Below are 20,053 nucleotides of genomic sequence, written 5' to 3'. Positions count from 1 at the left end.
ATCTAATTGGCTATGGCTGCAACCCCTCTCCACAATTTCCTGAGAGTAAGCCCCATTGAACACAACAGGACTTACTTCTGAGTAGACCTGGTTAGGATTGTGCCCTACGTCTCTCTCAGTGTTACTAGAAAGGAAATAGAGTTATTTTCCCCAGACAATAAGGCACACCAAAACTGTAGCCACAGTTCAAAGCTTTTGGAGATCTAAGGAAGTATTCTGAAGACTCACCAGTCTTATTCATGCCAAAAATGTTTTCTGTAGAACAACTAGTTTAGCCCTAGAAATTTCTCTCATCTTTAATTGGGGGAGCCTAGCTGTTATGGTAACTGTTGTCAGGGCAACTAGAAATTTTACAACATATTTTTGAATGATCACAAAACCAAGATGTTACAACTAGAACAAAGCTGCTAATTTGGGTTATGTCTGCAAAATCGTGAAAAATTTTACCTGCTCAAATCTGTACTCAGGAGATAGCAAAAGGATAAAGCTAACACCATGTGATTCAAACACCAGAAAAAAAACACTGCAACCAGAAAAAACATTGCTGCCCCAAACTCTTAACAATATTTTCGACCACAAATTTAAAGTATGTCAATGACCATATTAAAAAAAGGATGAAACGGCATATCTAATGAACAATTGTAATTAGTTAGATTACACTTGTTAAGATCTCATCATAGACTGCTTAAGTCTTCTCCTCCCTAATCCACCCCAGGTCCATCTACTCTAATTGGTGGATATATTCAACTTGCAAATGAGTTGTTACATAGAGGCACAGCTCTCTATGGTTGACTAGCTATACTCTGGTGGACTAGAAACAGCCTTTGACCTTATACCCCTACATTTGAGGGTGCTTTCAGAAAACCACTTTACGAAAGGGTATTCTTAAGTCTTGTATACACAGGGGTCTTGTAAAACAAAATTCATATCTTGCCATGAGGATGTTCTATTTCTCAAACGTTTTAATGGGAAAATTGTGGCTACTGTCTTCACACAGGGTCATAAAATCCAGGTCTTACCTGTCTTTACATGTCTTACCTATTGGGTCTCTTGCAAGGAGATGGACTGGACTGTCCAGATGAGCTAGTGCTCAAAGTACTGTCAGGACTACTTAATGAACACACACGGTCCATGTTTAGCGTGCTCTGGCAAGCTTCACAATCTAGGCTACCTTTACACCTAAGGGGAAGAAAAGAGAAAAATTAGATATGCTTTTGCTGTGCCTATAGGCACTGACCCTGCAAACTTCTCACTCAATTCCAACAGTACCTCTCCAATTACTGACTGCATTAATTTAGTGCTAACAGTGTGGTGGGCTAATACAAAGGGAGAGAGCTGGGCACTTAAAGGGGCTGCAACTTGCCGTAAGGATGTTCCATTTTTCAAATGTTTTAATGGGAAAATTATGTTTACATCAAGTATAGTTCAAATGACAAAAGTTAAATTATTTAAAACATAAAACTGTGCTTCTAGATACAGTTTAAACACTGTAAAGCAGTGGTTCTCAAACTTTTTGGGAGATTTACTCCCAAAGTCAGTCTTTTCAGGAGAGTGGCAAGGGAGGTGATGCAATCCCCAGGATCCTGTCACTAAGGGGGGGTGAGGGGGCTGCTTGTACTTATTCAGGCCTGCAGTAGAAGGTGTGGGGAGCCCTGCGCAGCCCTCCACAGGGCTGCCCGAGGCTTGGAATGTGAAAAAGCAAGCACAAACCATTTCTCATTGTGACGTGAAACTGGGAGGTTGTTTGTGCTTTTATCACATTCCAAGTCTCGCAGAACCCTGCAGAGGGCTGCATGGGGCTCTCCACACCTCCTGGAGCCTGCTGCAGCCCTAAGTACAAGCACACCCCCTCAGTTACATGATCCTGGGGATCGTGTTGCTGCCCTCGCCCCCCTCCCCCATTCCTTAAAGCAGGAGTCTCCAAACCCCGGCCCAGGGGCCAGATGCGGCCCGCGGAGTGCCTCTATCCGGCCCACGGCCAGCCTCTGATCTCCTGAGAGCCTCTGGCCCAGTTGAGCTATTGCAACACCTTCATTCATTTATATAAGTTCATCTTTAATATATTCATTTATGCAAACTTATATAAATTTATTCAAATTTTAAATGTAAATTAATTCTTTTTTTCCCAGGTCCCGGACACAGTGTCAGAGAGCTGATGTGGCCCTCCTGCCAAAAACACCCCTGCCATAGTACATCAACAAATCTCCACATGCATGTCTTTGTGTAAGCTTCATTTCTATCGTACATAGAGACTTCATTTGTGCACATAACTAAACCGATCCACACAACCCACAGTTGATTCAAATATTCCACTAAAATACACCCGCCTCCTCAATTTAACTGGCACTGAACTTTCAAACAGAAGCTCAAAATTGCAAGACCCTTAGGAATGCAGAAGTTAAACTTAAGGGCAACTACAGTCAATTCGTTATCTGCTGGGGTTAGGTTCCTGAAAACCCAGCTGATACTGAAACCATAATTATGGAATCATTAATCCTATTTGGGATTAAAGGAGCTAGGTTTGCTGACCCTCTATGCTATACACTATATAGGGTGCAAATGGGCTGCCTAGTGTTGTATTCTGTCAATACTCTCACATTTCTGTTCTCCCTTTTGCTAGATGGCCTAACATCCCTTGCTAGAAAGGAGCTAACAATAAAAATTAACAGGTGAAAAAGCACACCTTTGAAATCTCACTAGTTCCAAAAGCTGCAGCCCAAGCCAGCTGTGGCACTGCAAAGTATTCTGAGGTGCCAGTAGCTGATGCAAGGCATTCTGGGACACTGCCAGTAGTTGACTAGATGCAAAATAGCTTCAGAAGAGCAGGGACAACTTCAAAATGGCTGCCACAGATACAGAAGGGTGCCACAGACAGCCTGAAAATAGCTTTAACTATCTTCGGAATTGCTGCAAATGCAACAAACAGCCACAGATTGCAAAGAACAGGTGCACGAGTAACAACTCTGTTCCTGCAGATAAGTAAATCCATGGGAACTGAGAGCGTGTTTACTGAAGATAGACTCTACTCACTCTGCAAGTGAATGCCTTTGTGACAAGTCTTCTTCATCTGTATCACTGCTGATGGTAATTACACTGACTGCTGGACTTGGGGAATCTGCAATGATGATAGCCTGACGTTGTTTGTTTGAAACGGATGAATCAGGATCCTGCCTGACAGATGAATTGCAACAGTTGCTTTCCTGTCCCTCTGAGTTATGATTGTCCTGTGTTTCTACACAACTTAGTTTCTCACCAGCCTTCACATTAATTATCTTTGGAGACACAAATGCTGAATTTTGGATATTGGAATTTTGTAACACATTACTCCTGTGAAAGAGACATCCATTTAGACACTCTGAAAAGAGGTTCCTTATTATATAAATGTAATTTTATTTTTGCCCTCCCTCCATTAACTTAAACTAGAACATAAACTTTGAAACAGCAATGAATATAAATCAATGAATGAAACATAAAACAATGAACATACAGATAACACTGTAAATGTTGTTTTCCAGAGCAATAATGGAAAACTTTCCAGGAAACTATTACATATCACAAGCAGGATTGTTCAGATGCTGCAATGCAAGGTTTAAAGTTGGATTTACCAATGAAATGTAATACAATATGCTGAAGGAACCATTCTCTTAAAAAGGAAAGGAGGAATGAAGAAATGCTGGCTTGGACACCATAGACATTTTTGAATCAGATTCAAAATCCACTGAAGTCATGTTATTATTTTCACTTGACTTCAGTGGACATGAATCAGGTGTTACTTAACAGAGTTCACCAATGTAACTGTCCTTCACGGTCTTAGGTTTCTCCATTACTGAAATGTCCCATACCTTTGTAAATAACTTCTGTAGTGAAGGGGCACTTTTTCTCCACAGAGCACTTAAAGTGTTTCTTGCTGCCAGCAAAAGAAAGACTATTCTTAATACTATTCTATTATGACCACTATTATACATTGTGTCTATTTTCAATACGTCAAACTTGACAAGTCCTCATGCACATACTTTAAATTTAGAGCAGCTAACTAGGACTACCTGAATTTTTAAAAATCATCAAAATAAGGAGTATTTCTGTATGTACTTAATCAAAGCCACCACTGCCACCAACACAGAGTGCTCAAAGGCAGCAAATGTCACTTGAGCATTATTTCCCTTTTTGTATCCATCCCTTGCATTTAATCAATTGGCTTCTGAGGCATTTAGGCCGTAACACAACACTTAAAGTAGTAAGTTTTCCAAACAAACTAATTTGGGTGTTAACAGCAATCTGCTGAGCATGCAGTGCTTACAGTAGACTTTGTAAAAGGATTCTGAATGATTCTTACATCTAAAACCAACCACAAATACCATATAATACCAACCTGTTCTGGCACACTTTATTTTTCTTGGTGGGTGTGGGCTGAGGCCAGACAACATGTGCAATGCCCACACTGATTGGTTGAGGGGCAGAAAAAGTTATTTGATTGGTTAAGAGAGACTGCGCCATCACTGAGTTGTAATGGTTACCATGAGGAATCACCTTCCTGGGGAGGGAAGAGGAAATAAGGCAGAGTTTGATGCTTGTTTTTACATATTAAACAAGTTTTTGTAAAATAAAAACTTTGTGGACATACCCCCATTCTCCAAGTCTCTGTGGGCCAGCCACAGAATCAGAAGCTAATGTTGTTGGAGGAGCCACAGGCGTTACTTGTTGCCATGCTGGAAGCAATATTTGCTGGGCTCTATTAGACCATGTCTGTTGTAAACACAAAAAACATTATGTAGAACAGTGAACACATGAAGTTCCCTGACACTGGTTAAGACCACTGGTCCATCTACCTTAGTATTGTCTGAGTAGTCTGGTAGCAGATTTCCAAAGATCCAGATAAGAGGTCTTTCCAGTACTGCTGATACAGATCTTACCAGTTGTACGAAACTGAGCATGGGACTTTCTCCAATTGAAGCCTGAAGTAGTCAGGCTTGACTACTGAGATAGCCTCCTCCCAATTAACGTAATATAATTTTTAAAAGAACTCTCAGATACAGTCATGTCTCAGTATCCCCTGGGATTTGGTTCTGGGGACTCCCCGCAGATACCAAAAACCATGTTAAATACAAGTAGTCAAAACAAGGAACCAGTAGTTAGTCAATTGGGGCTGCTGTTTTCATCTCACTCCAAGAGGGATGGCCCCTCCCTTCACCTTGGTTCTCTGGGAAGTGGAATGTGAAAATGATTAATCACTTCCGTGTTCTATTCTTCAGTGAGGGGAAAGGGAAGGGGTTGTTTTTCTGAGCTAGCTGAAAACATCAGTTTTAACTGACTCCCTGACTGATTCCCTAGAAAAGCGGTTTTTAGAATGGGGACATGTTTTTTCCCCTTCTCCAGGGATCGGCAGGGTCCTTATATGCAGTGGCCATCGGTGTCAAGTCTAATCCAGGGATTTAAAAAAATCAGCGTATTAAAAATGTTGGACCTGTAAATGTCTGTATTTTGCTCAAATTGTGATGTCTATAGCACTAAACAAGTCAACATACCTGAGAAAGGATCCCTCTAATTTGGAGTGGCTGTAAGGTTGGTGCTTGTGTTACCAATGGCACTGCATTATCGACCCTCACTGAGTAACCATTAGGCTTCCCATGATTAGTAGGAATTCCTAATTAAGAAATGGAAAAAAGGTTAAGCCTTAAACTTACTTTATGTAGAGAAATGTCATTTTTTACAGGAGAACTTGGAATTTTATCACATGAATTATACTCCCTTTGGTCTTTCAACTGATACAAATGCTTTTGATGGGAAATTCATGCGAATCATAAGGACTCAAATTCAAACATTTTAGCTTATCACCAAACCAAGATATAGCAACCAAGAGCATCCCTGCATGCTCTTTTCCCCTCCATTTTCCTTCTTTATATCAAATAAACCATACACTCATCAGATGTATGCTTTTTAGTTCTAGGATTAAGCAGCTGGCACACACCATTACTCTTTAGTAGCAGGAGCTATCAGATAAAGGAGTCATTGCTTATACTTGGCATTAACAGAAATTCCACAAGGTTTGCACCATTTTAGTCCTAGATTTCCAAACACAACTGATAACACATAACAGAAATTCTGTCAAGGAAGTAAAAGTAAAGCATTAGCAAAATGCAAAACAGATAAGGAAAACCTTGTTAGAAAACACAAACTAAACAGCATTTGACAAGCACACGGGCAGACTAAGGGCCCAATCCTATGCTGCGCATGCCATAAGGCACGTTTGTGGTCCTCAGTGCCGGTGCTAGATCAGCACTGGGCTAGTGCCAGTGCTCCACCACTCAGTGGTTGTGGAGACTACTGGGTAGCGGAGAGGTAGGTGGATAGTAGGCGTTCTGGGGCGGGGGAGAGAGGAAGGCAACATGCTAGGGGGAAGGAGCAGGGTGGGAGAGAGGCAGAACAGGTGGAGCTGATACTGAGCCTCCATGTCGGGCCATCTGCTCAACATGGAGGCTCAATTCTACACTGACCCATGGGTTGCCATAGAATCGAGTAGCCCCACTGCAGAACTAATCGCCTTACAAGAGGGAAAGGAACAGAAGTCCCCTTTTCCCGAGTGTCATGGATATGTACATGTTAGGCCTTGGTTAGCATGTGAAGCCTGAACCAAACTAAGTCAGTAACGGAGAAGCGGCTAGCAGTTCCTAGCTGCAAGAATGTGAGTAAACAAACAAAAAGATTGTTGACTCTCCTTTGCTGGCCAGAAAGGACAGACAACAAGAATTACAACCCACTGGAATGTTAGCACCTCTGCAGACAGAAAGGTGCCTTATCAAGCTGATGAAGTCCAGCTGTGGATCTCCATTTGAGAGGGGTAAGAACTAGGAGGGCTAGCAACCAGACCCATTCCAAGAAGGTTCTGTCCTCAAAAGTTTCTGACTGGACAGTCTAAATAAGTATGAAGACACCTCAGCACTATTAGCATAAGTATAATAATGAGCGCCCCAAGGGGTGTGCGTGCTTCTTCTTGGGCAGAGTTTTTAACCCCTGCTAACTGGTTAAGAGGCACTTTTTCAAGTGGGTGCTCCTCTTTTATTTAGCAGGGGGAGAGTAACTGGCCCACCTCACCCCAGCAGTGTCTTTTCTAGTGGCTGTCTGCTGGTGTTGCATCTTTTTAGATTGTGAGCCCTTTTAAGACAGGGAGCCATTAGATATTTGATTTTCTCTGTAAACCGCTTTGTGAACTTTTTGTTGAAAAGCAGTGTATAAATACTATTGTTGTTGTTTTTGGGTGCAAGATCCTGCACGCCGGTGCTCCATTGTCCACCATGGGCATCTGGCCTCACAGGTAGCCTGGAGCTAAAAGATCTACAAGAGAAGCTGACCCAGGTAAGAGTTAGGTATTAATAGAGATAGCCAGTTAGCTTTATTATTTTATTGCTGATATGTTTCCTAGATGTTTATGCCTCTAGCATTTGCTGCCTTACTGTAACTTATGTAACCTTATGTACTTAAACTAAAATCTCTTTTACCAAGTTGTTTCATTGTCTGTTGGGGACAAAGGTTCAGAATCCTGCCTAGCAGTTCAGCAAGCTACCAAGTGCTCATTGAGGACTAGTAACTTGAGGACTGACGCTTTAATTGGAGAAAGTGCTCAGTGACTGCAAGGGATAGAATTAAGCCTAGAGGGTCTTAGTGTCCCTGGACTGAGGCACTGGCACATACAGGGTGGTGGCAGTACTACTGAACAGGGGGCCTTGAGGGCTTTAGGGTTCGAGAACAAAGAACTCTGAGCACCCCAAACCCCCCTAAGTTTGCGCCACCGAGGAGCCACCAGTGCTACCCACTGAGTGTGCAGGATGCAGCAGCAGCCATTTTTGGTGCTGCTGCAATCCTGGGCAGCTCAGGATTGGGCTGCCCAAGGACAGACATTGGCACAATACCTATAACATCTTCACAATGTGGCATGTGTTTGAGCAACTATACACTAAAAACATTGCCTTTAAGATTCTAACAGGTTTTCTCAAAAATGGTATGAATAGTCACGCACTGAAGCTAGTAAAAACAGTCACTCATTTTTACAATGGTCTTTTAGCACTGTTATATTTTATAGTTCACTGCCTTGTCAACTTCTAAAATCTTGCCATAGGATGCAAAGATAGAGCAAAAGAGATGTTTTTACTTTAACTGTACAATACCCATTCAGATGGCTCAAATAAAATTTTTTTAACTGAGGTAAGCAGCATTCAAGCAGCAATTAGTTTAAGCAATGCTCCTAAGCATAACAGAACCAGCATAAAATAGTTTTACTACTGGCTCATGCAATCTTATTTGAAAGATCTCTATATCCTCTACTGATTTCATGTCATAACAATGAGCAACATTAGTGTCACTGGAGGAAACAATGCATTTAGGCATGAGATAAGAGTAAAGAAACGTACTTCAAAATGCAGTAACTCTATCATCCTCCAATTTTCTCATCCAAAAACTAAACACTTGTCTACCACAGCTCACACTGTCAATCAGTTCAGTTAAAGAAAAGGAAAAACCAGCAATAGATCTTAGTTGTTCTGCCCAAGTTCGAGCAAAAATAATGAGTTGAAGATTTTTTGAACCCAATTCACAACATATGCAGACAGATTTTGTTATGCAATGAAACTTATTATTTAGCAACAAAAATTTCAACACTGTAGACATTTGACCTGTACAGCTAGAACAATCTTACAATTCCCACAGAACACACACACAGAGAAAGAGCACGCTAGGCCACCATGATTTTTGCTTAAACAAAAAAGAATTTAAAGCCATTTTTTAAAAAGTGAAAGTCGTCTTCTCAAGAGGCAGTTTCCTTTTTAGAAATGAACACTTATGTCCTCTGAATACACTTTGAAAAACATAAATATTTCTTCCAGTTTTCACTTCACTTTGTCCCACAGACTTAATGGCAATTCTATTTAAATAGCAGTAGCTATTGTATTTTTAAAAATAATAAATATGTTTAATAGGCCATACCTTGGATAGCAGGGGGACATATAATCAGTGTTTGCTGAAAGGCATCATTGCAACCAAACTGAGCTGTTCCTGCCTGTAGTGGTATTCCATGGTGCAACACTGAATGTGCAGATGCAGCTAATGCCTGAAACATTGTACAAAACAAAACGTAATAAAATTAAAATGACTTAAGAGCATTTTGCTATATAAATATATGCTGTATTAAGTGTTTGGTTTACTGTGACAAAGTTGAGCAATGAACATTTTTAAAATCCTTAAATGATAATGTTGTATTATATTACAATATTATTCTGAGACTAACACACAAATCTAAATACATAATGATGAATTTGATTATCCAACATATACCAGCAAGTGAAACGTTATGCCACATGGGGGTGCTATAATAAAACATTTTTAGAATACAAACACTCCCATGATCTGCCAAGATTGACATTTTGTGAAATGTTTTCTGAGGGACCCAGGAAAAGAGGAACCTGAAAAATTTGTTCATGGATTGTAGCTGAGACTAAGCCCGGTGCAAGAAATTAAGGGCTGCAATTGGAGGGCATACACACAACTCTTTACCACTGGAGCCCACTCTTTATCATATTGCCAAGTGGTGGGAGAGAACGAGAGCAAGTAAGGAGTAGAAGTAGGGATCAAGGCTGATAAATATTGAAAAATATCCTGGTTTAAAAAAAAAAATCAAGCCACTTCTGGACTTCCAACTACTTACAGCCTCATAATAAGAAAGTATAGAATGTGGCTTCATTAGTAGCCAGCACAATGGCCACTACAGGAAGCACCAATGCCTTACTTTTCTTTCAGTGCTCTATGCTGTCTGATGTAGAAAATTCTTACTCCCTTTGGGAGATCTGTAAGATCCTAATTAGGGTTAGCTTTTGGCACTCCTCACAGGAAGAAAGTTCTATCTGAGACAATATGGATATGGTGAGCTAGCACAGGAGACTTACCCTTCCTATTTGGGTGCACCTCCATCACAGCCCAAAGCCAAGCTACGTGCAGAAACAGCAGTGTACAGTGGCATTTTAAGGTTGAACTACTGTATTGTGGTACAAGCTTTTGCAGCTTACTTCTTCAGATACATGAAATGGAAAAGGTTTGGTTTTGCAAGCCATGGTACCAGGAATTGGCCAAGTTGGACACCGACCAATGGCCCACACCCATTAGAGTCCACCTGGCCAGGTTGACCCCTGAATCCTCAGTATCTGTAGTCGCAGTAAGACTCCACTGAGTCTTACTATACAGCTCTACACTGCGTGACATGGAGGACTGCCCCAGAGCCAAAAGCAACCTAATACTGGTACTTTTTACTTAACCCATTTTTGCCTGGCTCACAGGTGTAGACATTTGGCCTTGTTGATGCAACATTGGGCAGAAATGGTTTAATTTCTTCTCCATCTTTTTCAAGTTTCAAGTTAGGAAAATCCTCAGGATGGAGTACATAAAATAAGATATAGCTGCATCGTCCAAGCCATTCAACTAAAACTAGATATACAGTTCTTCCCTTCTGGTGCCCTGAAGCAGCTCTCTCTCTCTCTCTCTCTCTCTCTCTCATTCATTCATTATCCTATATTCATCTAAATGTTGGGGTCAGGTAAGAAGAGAAGCAGAGTAGTCAAAGGTGCTTACCTGACTTCGTATTGTGCCCAACTTGGCAAAATTAGCAGTCAGACCTGGTGCACTGCCTGAGGCCACTGTTCTCAGCTGCATTTTATTGCGATTATTTGTATCATATGAATTTGATCGGTATTTGCAGATGTCCATGATATGAAAACAGGATTTCACTCTGATGAAAAAGGAAGCACATTTTAAAAAAAGTTTCAAGACCAAAAAACCTGTAAATTAAGGAAAGGTGATGCGCACAGCAAGATAAAAATGAACCCCCACTGCTTCATAAAGCTCAAACCACTCAGTCACAGGGCTGCTCAGACTATTTATTTCAGAGACCAATTACTTGTGTGAATTCTAAAACCTCAGTTAAAAAAATAAAAGGAAAGCTTTTTGCTCTCATTCTGGTATACACAACAGCAATTTGTATCATTTATGAAACTGCATGTCTTCTTCAACTGCTATACACTATTGGAAAAGTTTAGATTTGATGCTATATATTTTGCTGGAACAATGTTCCACTTTATCCAATAGGCTACAATATATTTATTGTAAATATAAAGTTATTTTTCAAAAGGGCAACTTGCGACCACTGACCAAGATTCAGAGAACCACAGATACTGTTCCACTCGCAGAACAGAACTTTCACCCTCCTCAACAGTGCCACACCAACCATGCCCTCACTCCCAAGTCAAACTGAGGGTCAGAGACAGATATAGTTGACAACATGGGGGAGTGGTCAACAGAAATTGCCGTCCCTTACAGAAGCTGAAAATGCTTTTGTGCAACCTTACTTCCATCCAACCTGCTGAGCTTAATTTTAAAACACATTATTTAACATTTTTTATTTCCCCCACTACTTAAAGAATGCAGTGGATAAGTACTAAAACCAATAAGGAGATCTTTGTGCTCTAACACATTTTAAATTAAAACTATCTCCACATAGGACTTTAAAAAAACAAAAACTACAGTATTTTAAATAAAAATGTTAAACTCATTCTTTATCCATCTTGTTAGGTTGCTTCTTAAATGCACTGCTTACTTACATCTGCATCACATTATTTGCCTTACTTTAATTTTGTATGTGTTTATCAGTACAGGTATAACCTAATTATCAGCAGATTTTTCACCCATGGTTTTCTCTTAATGACCTTGGCCCTTTAAATTAAAAGCATCCCTTTATGACAACAGTTAATGGCTTAAAATATCATGGTAATGCAACAGGCAGGCAATCAATCTCCCTCTCTCAGGGGCTTAGAACAACTTTGTTTCAGCTGGCAGACCCCTTCCTTCCCTCTGGAGCATCTGCAAAGGAAAGAAAAGCAATTTGGAAGTGATTATCTCTTTGCATTCTTTCATTGCTCCAGGGGGAAGGGAGGTGTCTGCCTCCCAGCTGAAACAAAGTTGTTCTAAGCCCCAGAGAGGGAGATTGATGGATTGCCTGTCTGCTCTGTTACCATGGTAAGCAGGTTATTTTAAAACTGCTGCCTAAAGGGTTTAATTAATTGCTTTTGTTTCACAGGGCTTCACAGGGGAACCCTCATGGATGCCAAGACTCAACCTGTACTATACCCTGTACTATAACCTGAACTTTCAGCTTTATAGTCCCACGCTCCCCGAAGTGTGGGTATAGACCCACTGGTGGGTTGTAAGCCCATGCCTGGTGGGTCACAACCTGGGCCCTCCTGTGCTGCCACCCCCATTTCTAGCCTACCCTAGACAACCTACCCCATTGGCCTTCACAGACTTCCAAATGGCCCACAGAAGCTTCTGAAAGGAGTTTTGCTAGAAGTGACTTCTGACAACCAGAAGTGACTTTCTGAGCCTTCTGTGGGCAATCATGAGGCCCGCAGAGGCTGGTAGAGTGAACTGCCATCCTGTAAGAGGCCTCTGGAGTCTCACATGATGTACAGTAGCAGTGCATTGTTACTGCAGTGCAGAGAGTTCAAAGCGGGTCACAGTACCAAAAAGTTTGGGAACTGCTGTTATAATCAATTCTTGTCCAACTCTGTGATTGACCATCATGTCGTCGTGAACCCAACATAAGGGAATAGGATGCTGCAGGATTCCAATTTCCCTTGACTAGTCACAAACAACATTCTAAAATTCTCCTACAACTCTGGCATGGTTGCAACCATTATTCCATGGTTGCTTGCTCTAAATGTTCATGAATGGTCCAGTGGCCAATGTCAACCTACCTGACTTAGAGAGTGAAACAACTTGGAGTAAATGACTGTAAGCAAACAGATGCAGACATTCATACATATACAGAAGCATCAATGAAGCAGAGCTGAAGTAAATAACTAACTGGGTTGTAGAACATCAGTAAAGCTACCAATAACACTACTTAATATTGATGGAGTCTCCCTTTAATGACAGTATGAAGGTGGTGCACTTGCAGCACGATAAATGAAGTGCTAGTGCACATTAAGTCCCCCAACATACATACAACTTCCATTCTAGAGGTCTCCCAGATGTTGGAACATATGTAGCATGGGATAGCCAAGTCTTGCTGGCCCAACACTATTGCTTTTGTGTAAAAGCACCACAGAGGACGTATTGCACCTGCACAAGAGTGGCAGCACAGTCATCCATAACTTGGACATCTATAACTGAGAGAGCCAGTGTAATGGCAGTGGGAATAGATTTCCATGGCTCTGCCCAATCTATACCAATGATTGCAAGACACTGGTTCAGAATCAAATATGATTTTAGCAAAATAGCAGCACAGGCAACATGGAAACTAGAATAGTTTTTTTTAACAAGTGTTTTATACAACATACTGGTTGCTATGAGGAAAATCTAGGAGGTGTTTCATGGTAACAAAAGGATGGTTCAGCGTGTCAGCTGGAGTGATTCTTAAGTCAGCGTCTATCAACAGCATTTTCTTCAACAGGCTGACAAACTCTCTTCTGTCTGCTTTCTCTGCCAACAGGTCACTTCCTTCCAAATCCATCACCATGTTCACCTGATAATAAAATGAATGACCAACAAACAATGAAACGTTCACGTGAATTTGATCATTTTACTTTCTCTTTTTTCTTCAAATAAACCAGCATTCTCATTTGTAATTACATCACTATCACAAACACACTCTATGAGTCAGCCCACAAGTAGAGGTGATGAAGGGTGAGGAGAGTTGAAATGTCACTAAAGTCCTGAAATATAAATGTTTATAGTTTTAATATATATATTAAAAGAACAAATTTGTGTTAGGCTAAATTTGGACTCAAATCTGTTATAACATTAGTCTAATCTAGATAGAACCAAGATGATTCACAGTGTAAGATAAAGGAAACTATTTTTAAGACTTAGTTTGACAGATCTTTTCTGGGCATAAAACCATTATGTTCTAACTGATGAAATGGGGTGAGGTGGGGAAATCTGCACATACAGGTGGGATGGAGAAGAGATCTGAATTTTTAAAGAAATGAAACTATGTAAAGAAACAGAATATCTTGTCAGGGGAAAAGAACTGTTAATTCCATATGCATTGGTTGTAGCTATTGCAGAAGACTATAGAAATATACATGATATAAACATCATGTATACTCAATATTTTCTGCAAAGATGACACCCCAAATTATAGAGAAACAATTTCTCAGAGTGAAACAAACAAAAGTAAAACGTATTTTTAAAAAACTTAATAAATATGTATGTACTCACATGCATTATATCATCCAAACTGTTGAAAATATATTTTCGGGCCTCCTTAGATTTCATCCCTGTCTCTCCTTCATGCTCTTCCAGTGTCTTTGAAAATTTGAGAAACAAATATCTTCTACATTATTCTTAACATATCAGAAAAGCTCACACACTTGACAAAAGCAACAACAACTTTTGAAGGCTCATTTGTAATATTTAAAACTGGACCATAAAGTGACATCTAAACCATGTTTAACACCAAGCTACCAATAGGGAAGTGAAGATCATATATTACTTAAGAGCAAATGTAGCTTCAGCATATATTGCTACATTTAACAAAAGCCAGATTCAATTCCACTTTTGCCATGAATCACATGGGCCAATGAACACTTGGCTTAAACCTCCCAGGGCAGCATACATACTAAAACAATAGCAAATACAATGAAAACTTTAAATTAGAATTGCATGAAATAGCAAGCCACATCAAATCAGAATCACATCAGAATGATAAACCTGCTAGAACAATTACAATTTTTAGTTTAAAAAAAAACATGCTGAAAACAAGCAAAGAAAAAAGTATTTATCCGTTACCAAAACAAATATCAGGGCTAGAGCTTTTCTGGGAATGATATTGTGTATATAAGGCAAGACAAACAAGAATATCCTCCCCTAGTCAGCAGCTATCTGACATCAGACCCTGGAGGGACCCAGAGGAGGACCTGGGCAGGCTCATGCGATATTCGGGTTCCAAGTGGGGTCCAACACAGTGGGATGTCTTTGAAAAGTCCTATCCTCCAAGAAATCATGGCAAAAGCGGCCAGTGGGAGAAAATGTTTATAAGATGTTCCACACCTTTCAACGCAGCCCCATTCCTTAATGTACACAGTTGAAAACATGAATTACAGCAACTCTGGGTGCTGTCTGAAGGTCTCTTATTACCTTTAATCTCCAACCAGCATATGGTACATCAGTTTCTTTACAGAAAAATCGTGTGGTCTTCGTTCCAATGTTCAACAACTGCTCTGCAGGCAAGCCCTGTGTTTGCGAAATGTAACGAATCTGGAGAGATAAAACAAATTATTTGAGGGGGAAATAACATATACCAGCGGCTCCCAAAACGTTCTCAAAGAGTTTGGGCCGCTCTAAGTGTTGGTGGGGGTGGAAGGAAAGAGGTGACACGATTGCCATGACTGTGCCACCACCAGTGACAAAGGGGCTTTTTAAAAAACTTTAAGAACTCTGCCAGGCCAGCTTCCAGGGGTGGGGGGTGCAAGGAGCTCTCTGCAGGGCTCCCAGCACCTCGGAAAAGCTAAGAACAGTGATAGCAAACCAGAAGTTGGTCACAATAACTATTTTTAGCTTTACTGAGGTACGTGGAACCCTGGAGAAGGATCAGTAGGCTCTCCCCCTGGGAGGCTAGTGCTGGCAGAGGTAAGTTTTGGAAAAAGCCCCTTTGTCCCTGGTGGTCATGGTGATCTTGTTGCTGCCATTCCCCACCCCACCCTGGCATGGCTGGCTCCCCTAGCTAGACATGGCTAGCTAGACATACCATGACATGGCTCCCCTAGCTAGAGCACTGCGATGCCCCAGTTTGAGAACTACCGACCTTAACCATTTTTACAACACAAGTCAGCACTATGGTGCTTAATGTGAATTGTCAAATATTGCAAAGCATATTGCAAAGCATCAATCAATCTACAACGGATGACCATTTTGAGACATCTTGCCCATCTGCCAATGTGCCCACGCTGTGCACTTTTACAATCTCTCCCAGAGAGACTCCTCCATTTTGTGGTGATTTCTTTTCCACTAAAAGCTTCCACACAATGTGCTTTAGGAAGGCTTGCTGCACTCAGGAAAGCTTCTTGCTTTTGTAGCCACCATCACCCTTGGAAGAGTTATGTGCCTGCAAAAAGAGAACTTTTATAGCTGTTTTTCCCCCCTAGAACCTGAAGCTGTGCATCTGGGCCTCACTGCAAAGAAAGACATCATATTCTAGTGCAGCCATTCTCAACAGGAGCCTTATAACCCCCTGGCATATTTAGTGGGGGACACAGACTGAAAACTGCGAGAAGATAATTTTATGTTTATGTTGTGACCTTGATTGATTGGGGCCCTGAAACCTGAGAAGAGCTACTAAGGGGTCGTACCCCCAAAAAGGTTGAGAATGGATGCCCTAGTCTACCTAGCAGATTAAGGGTAGGTAACTTCTCTCTGATCCTCATAACAATTCTCTCTCTAATAGCCGCCATTCTACTGCGGGTGTTTTAAAACCTCCCACTAATTTTCTCCCTTTGGCTCCCTACCTCATCTCTGGCTGAGACAGAAACTCAGTGCTGTTGCAGCCTGACTTTAACTCTTGCTCCTTTTCTCCTTTCATCTAACCCATGTCTGTACAAAAAGAAGCAATTTACAAAATGCAGGGTTCACGTGCAACCACTTAAAATTCTGTGTAACCTGTCTCTCAAGTAACTGATATCTCAAGCCAGTGATTTCCAAACCTTTTAGCACCAGGATCTACTTTTAGAATGACAATCTGTCAGGACCCACTAGAAGAGAGGTCGTTAACCTGGAAGTGATGTCATGGTCAAAAATGACATCATCAAGCAGGAAATTTTTAACACTCCCCATACGACAAAATCAAATAAGTACGCAAGTTTAAAGTGCAAGTTTAAAAATTTATTTAAAATAAAGAACCCTCCCAAACCTCCTAAGCAGTTGCCAATCTATTAAAAAAATATACCCCAAACATCCAAAGGCTACAATTCTATCCACACTTACCTGGGAGTAAGTCCCATTGACTCTCATTGTTCAAAGCATATACATACTATTAAAAGTACAGATCTGTAACATTCCTCCAAATGCAGTCACATGCCATGGTAGCATCAAGTCTAATACATTAAAAATAAAATATCACTGAAATATTGCCAATTTCCCAATCTGAGTTCAATTCTGAGCTAGGCAGACCCAGACCAGAGATTATGTGTGCGTTTACATATGTAAGATTGTGAATGAGCAATGGTGACAATATATGCATGCAGAACTGCAGCCTTAAAACAAAACCTTCTAAATCACCAGTTAAATTTCTTTTTATTACCTGGTCATATTCAAGGGCTCCTGGATACAGCGGCCATCCAAGAAATAGCTCTGCAATCACACAGCCCAGTGACCACATGTCTATGGCTTCACAAAACGGCAAACCTAATATGATTTCTGGTGCTCTGTAAATAAAAACAAACACCAACATTCAACTTATTGCACAAAACAGCTGAGCTAAACACTAACATTTGGGTTTATTTTACAGTTGATTGCAGGAATGAATGTAACTGATTGTACTTATTGGATTTGATACTCAGCAGTTGTCCTAGACAAAGGCAGTAAATTTATCTACAACAGTAAATTAGGCTAGAATTCTAAAGATCACTAAAAATGAATTGGAAAAAAGCAAAAATGTCAGGAAAAACGACAGTCCTGTGTGAAATTCCTTATTGGCGCAAAAGTTAGGTCAAAGATACAGTTCATCCCAACCCAATCATTAGAATTTCTTCTTTAATACTCAACTGCTCTTTTTTTCCATTTTCCTTCTGACTAGAGGTGTTCATTTCTGGTGAGCAAGATAAGATTACAACCTAAGTCTTACTGAACATAAAGGGCTTACTTCTGAGTAAAATAAATAACAGTTTTTCAAATACCTTTTTCACTCATTCTGTGAAGGAGTTCACAATTATTCGCCCGTTATTAATCAGAAAAATTGAATCTAAGGTCATAACTGGCAACCCTCTTCTTTTTATACAGATTGAGTCTCCTTATTTGTGAGGATTCCATTCCCAGAACTCAAATGGATGGCAAAAACTGCATTAAAGAAAATCCATTTAAAAAACAATGTCCCTTTGCTAGGCGATTTAAAAACAGCCTTGCTGACCTTTGTGATATAAGACAGAGTCATTAGGCGAACAATCCATCAATCAGTCTCTCTCTCCATGTGCTTAGAAAGGCTTCACTCTGATCCCTTCCTTCACCAAGGCAAAGTGATTATCTTTTTTCACGTGCTCAAGGGAGGGTTTGCTTGCCTTGGAGTGAAGCTGTTCTAAGTGCCTGGAGAGAGAATGATTGATGGATTGTCAGCCGACTGCCCTCTCTCACATTAACAAGGTTATTGTTAAATGACTTTTTTCCTTTAAAGGACCCTTCTCATTGCACTGAGATTAAACCATGAGTAAAAATCTGTGGATAGTTTATACCTGTATCTCGGGACCTTTAAATTCAAACTTCTGTCTATTTCAGAACATAAAATACCTATAATCCCGTCTTTTTCCAGTAGACCCACTCAAGAATATAAAAATTACAAAATATAAATCAACTGACAAGAAGCTAACATGGGAAATATCTAATATAACCAGAAAAGTAGATTTAATACAAGCTATAAAAATCCCAGCATTGTACTGATTTATCAGGACATATTGACTGAATTATTAACAAAAGTTAAAGAATAACAGATGAACAGCCCTAAGAAACAACTAAATTTCTCATTAATCTGCATCCAGACAATTACTATTAATATTATAAGAGGAATTTAAACAGCATTTTCAAAATGGTCAGGCTAACTTTTTTAACAGAGTGCACTAAAATAAAGATGATCCTTCACATAGCTTAAAGTTGGGAGGAGGACCAAACACAGCTGTTATTTCAGAGAACTTCAAAGTCTCATGCCTTCCATAAAAACATAACTCCCTTTAAACTTTATACATTTCAGCATATGTTTCATTCCCTAAAATGGTATGTCTATCGTACTGAAGAAGAGGCATCCACCAAAGGCCAAAAATGGTGGTTTAAAAAAATCTCTTTATTGTGGTATTTTTACATGTTGAATTTAAATGGCTTAAATGGTTGTGAAATGATAGAGTAACTATTTTTAACATACATTTCACTGAGGCAATGGGGGGGGGAATCCAGTTCCGAGGCACATGTTAGAAATATCACATGTCACCATCCCAGAGACAACACTAGCTTTCCACACTCACAATCCTAGGGTGAATTTAACACTGACTCTTTAAAGAAAGCCAACCAGATTTCACACTAGTACAACACTCTGGATAGCTGCAGTTGTTTAAAGGAGGAAATCATACCTAATTCTTCATGAGATAATATAACGATTTTAAACAGATGTCAGGGACTGCAATGCAGGACTGACATAATACAGTGGGATTACTCTGGAGTATGCAGAACAATTAGCATAATGTTAGACATACAGAGATGGTGTAGTCATAAGACAATCTGACATGTATTCTCTCTATTTGATGGCTTATAATCACATATGTAATATTAGTTTATAAATACCTACATGATAGGTCAAACATTTCCCCTTTACCATTTAAAATGTGTAAATTGGTATGTGCTTCCATAGAACAAAATTTTAAAAAATTATGACTGAATAAAACTAATCTTAAAATCTTTATTATGCTAATTAGTCAAATGCTATGCCTAGACAACATTTGTAATGGGTTTCACAAAGTACCACCCACCCACCCACCCACCCACCCACCCACACACACACACACACACACACAACCAAGGTGAAAGTGGGAAAATGTTTATTAAACACCACTTTCAAAAAGATAAATCATCAAATATTTTAAGACATCTTCAGTGAATCAAACAAAGGAAGCCACTCAGCAATGCTGAAAACAGGAACTAATGCTAAAGATAGAGATTCCTGGGGGCAGAAAGAGGAGAGAGTGAGGGGAACATACATACCAAGCTGGAGGGTTTTAAAGCCCTTCAGTTGTGTCATGAAGACAATGCTAGGATTGGAACCTGCGGG

At 40.1% G+C, this 20,053-nt stretch overlaps 1 protein-coding gene across 5 annotated transcripts in view; it reads right to left on the bottom strand.

Moving 5' to 3' along the window:
- The window catches only part of HIPK3 (homeodomain interacting protein kinase 3), a 93,092-nt gene that overhangs the window by 7,819 nt on the left and 65,220 nt on the right, over positions 1-20,053 (bottom strand). For all 5 annotated transcript variants that reach the window (XM_066638232.1, XM_066638241.1, XM_066638250.1 and 2 more), the window contains exons 3-13: positions 17,330-17,453; positions 15,172-15,291; positions 14,254-14,340; positions 13,371-13,555; positions 10,609-10,765; positions 8,974-9,097; positions 5,523-5,641; positions 4,622-4,743; positions 4,370-4,531; positions 3,031-3,327; positions 1,039-1,179 (exon numbers count right to left, since the gene is read on the bottom strand). In XM_066638232.1, the coding sequence (XP_066494329.1) occupies positions 1,039-1,179; positions 3,031-3,327; positions 4,370-4,531; positions 4,622-4,743; positions 5,523-5,641; positions 8,974-9,097; positions 10,609-10,765; positions 13,371-13,555; positions 14,254-14,340; positions 15,172-15,291; positions 17,330-17,453 (1,638 nt within the window). The remainder of the gene's footprint in view (positions 1-1,038; positions 1,180-3,030; positions 3,328-4,369; positions 4,532-4,621; positions 4,744-5,522; positions 5,642-8,973; positions 9,098-10,608; positions 10,766-13,370; positions 13,556-14,253; positions 14,341-15,171; positions 15,292-17,329; positions 17,454-20,053) is intronic.

Source organism: Tiliqua scincoides, chromosome 1 (assembly GCF_035046505.1).
Source record: "Tiliqua scincoides isolate rTilSci1 chromosome 1, rTilSci1.hap2, whole genome shotgun sequence".
Classification (NCBI taxonomy): domain Eukaryota; kingdom Metazoa; phylum Chordata; class Lepidosauria; order Squamata; family Scincidae; genus Tiliqua; species Tiliqua scincoides.
The sequence above is the reverse complement of the archived record's forward strand: the minus strand, read 5'-3'. Positions and strand labels throughout refer to the sequence as shown.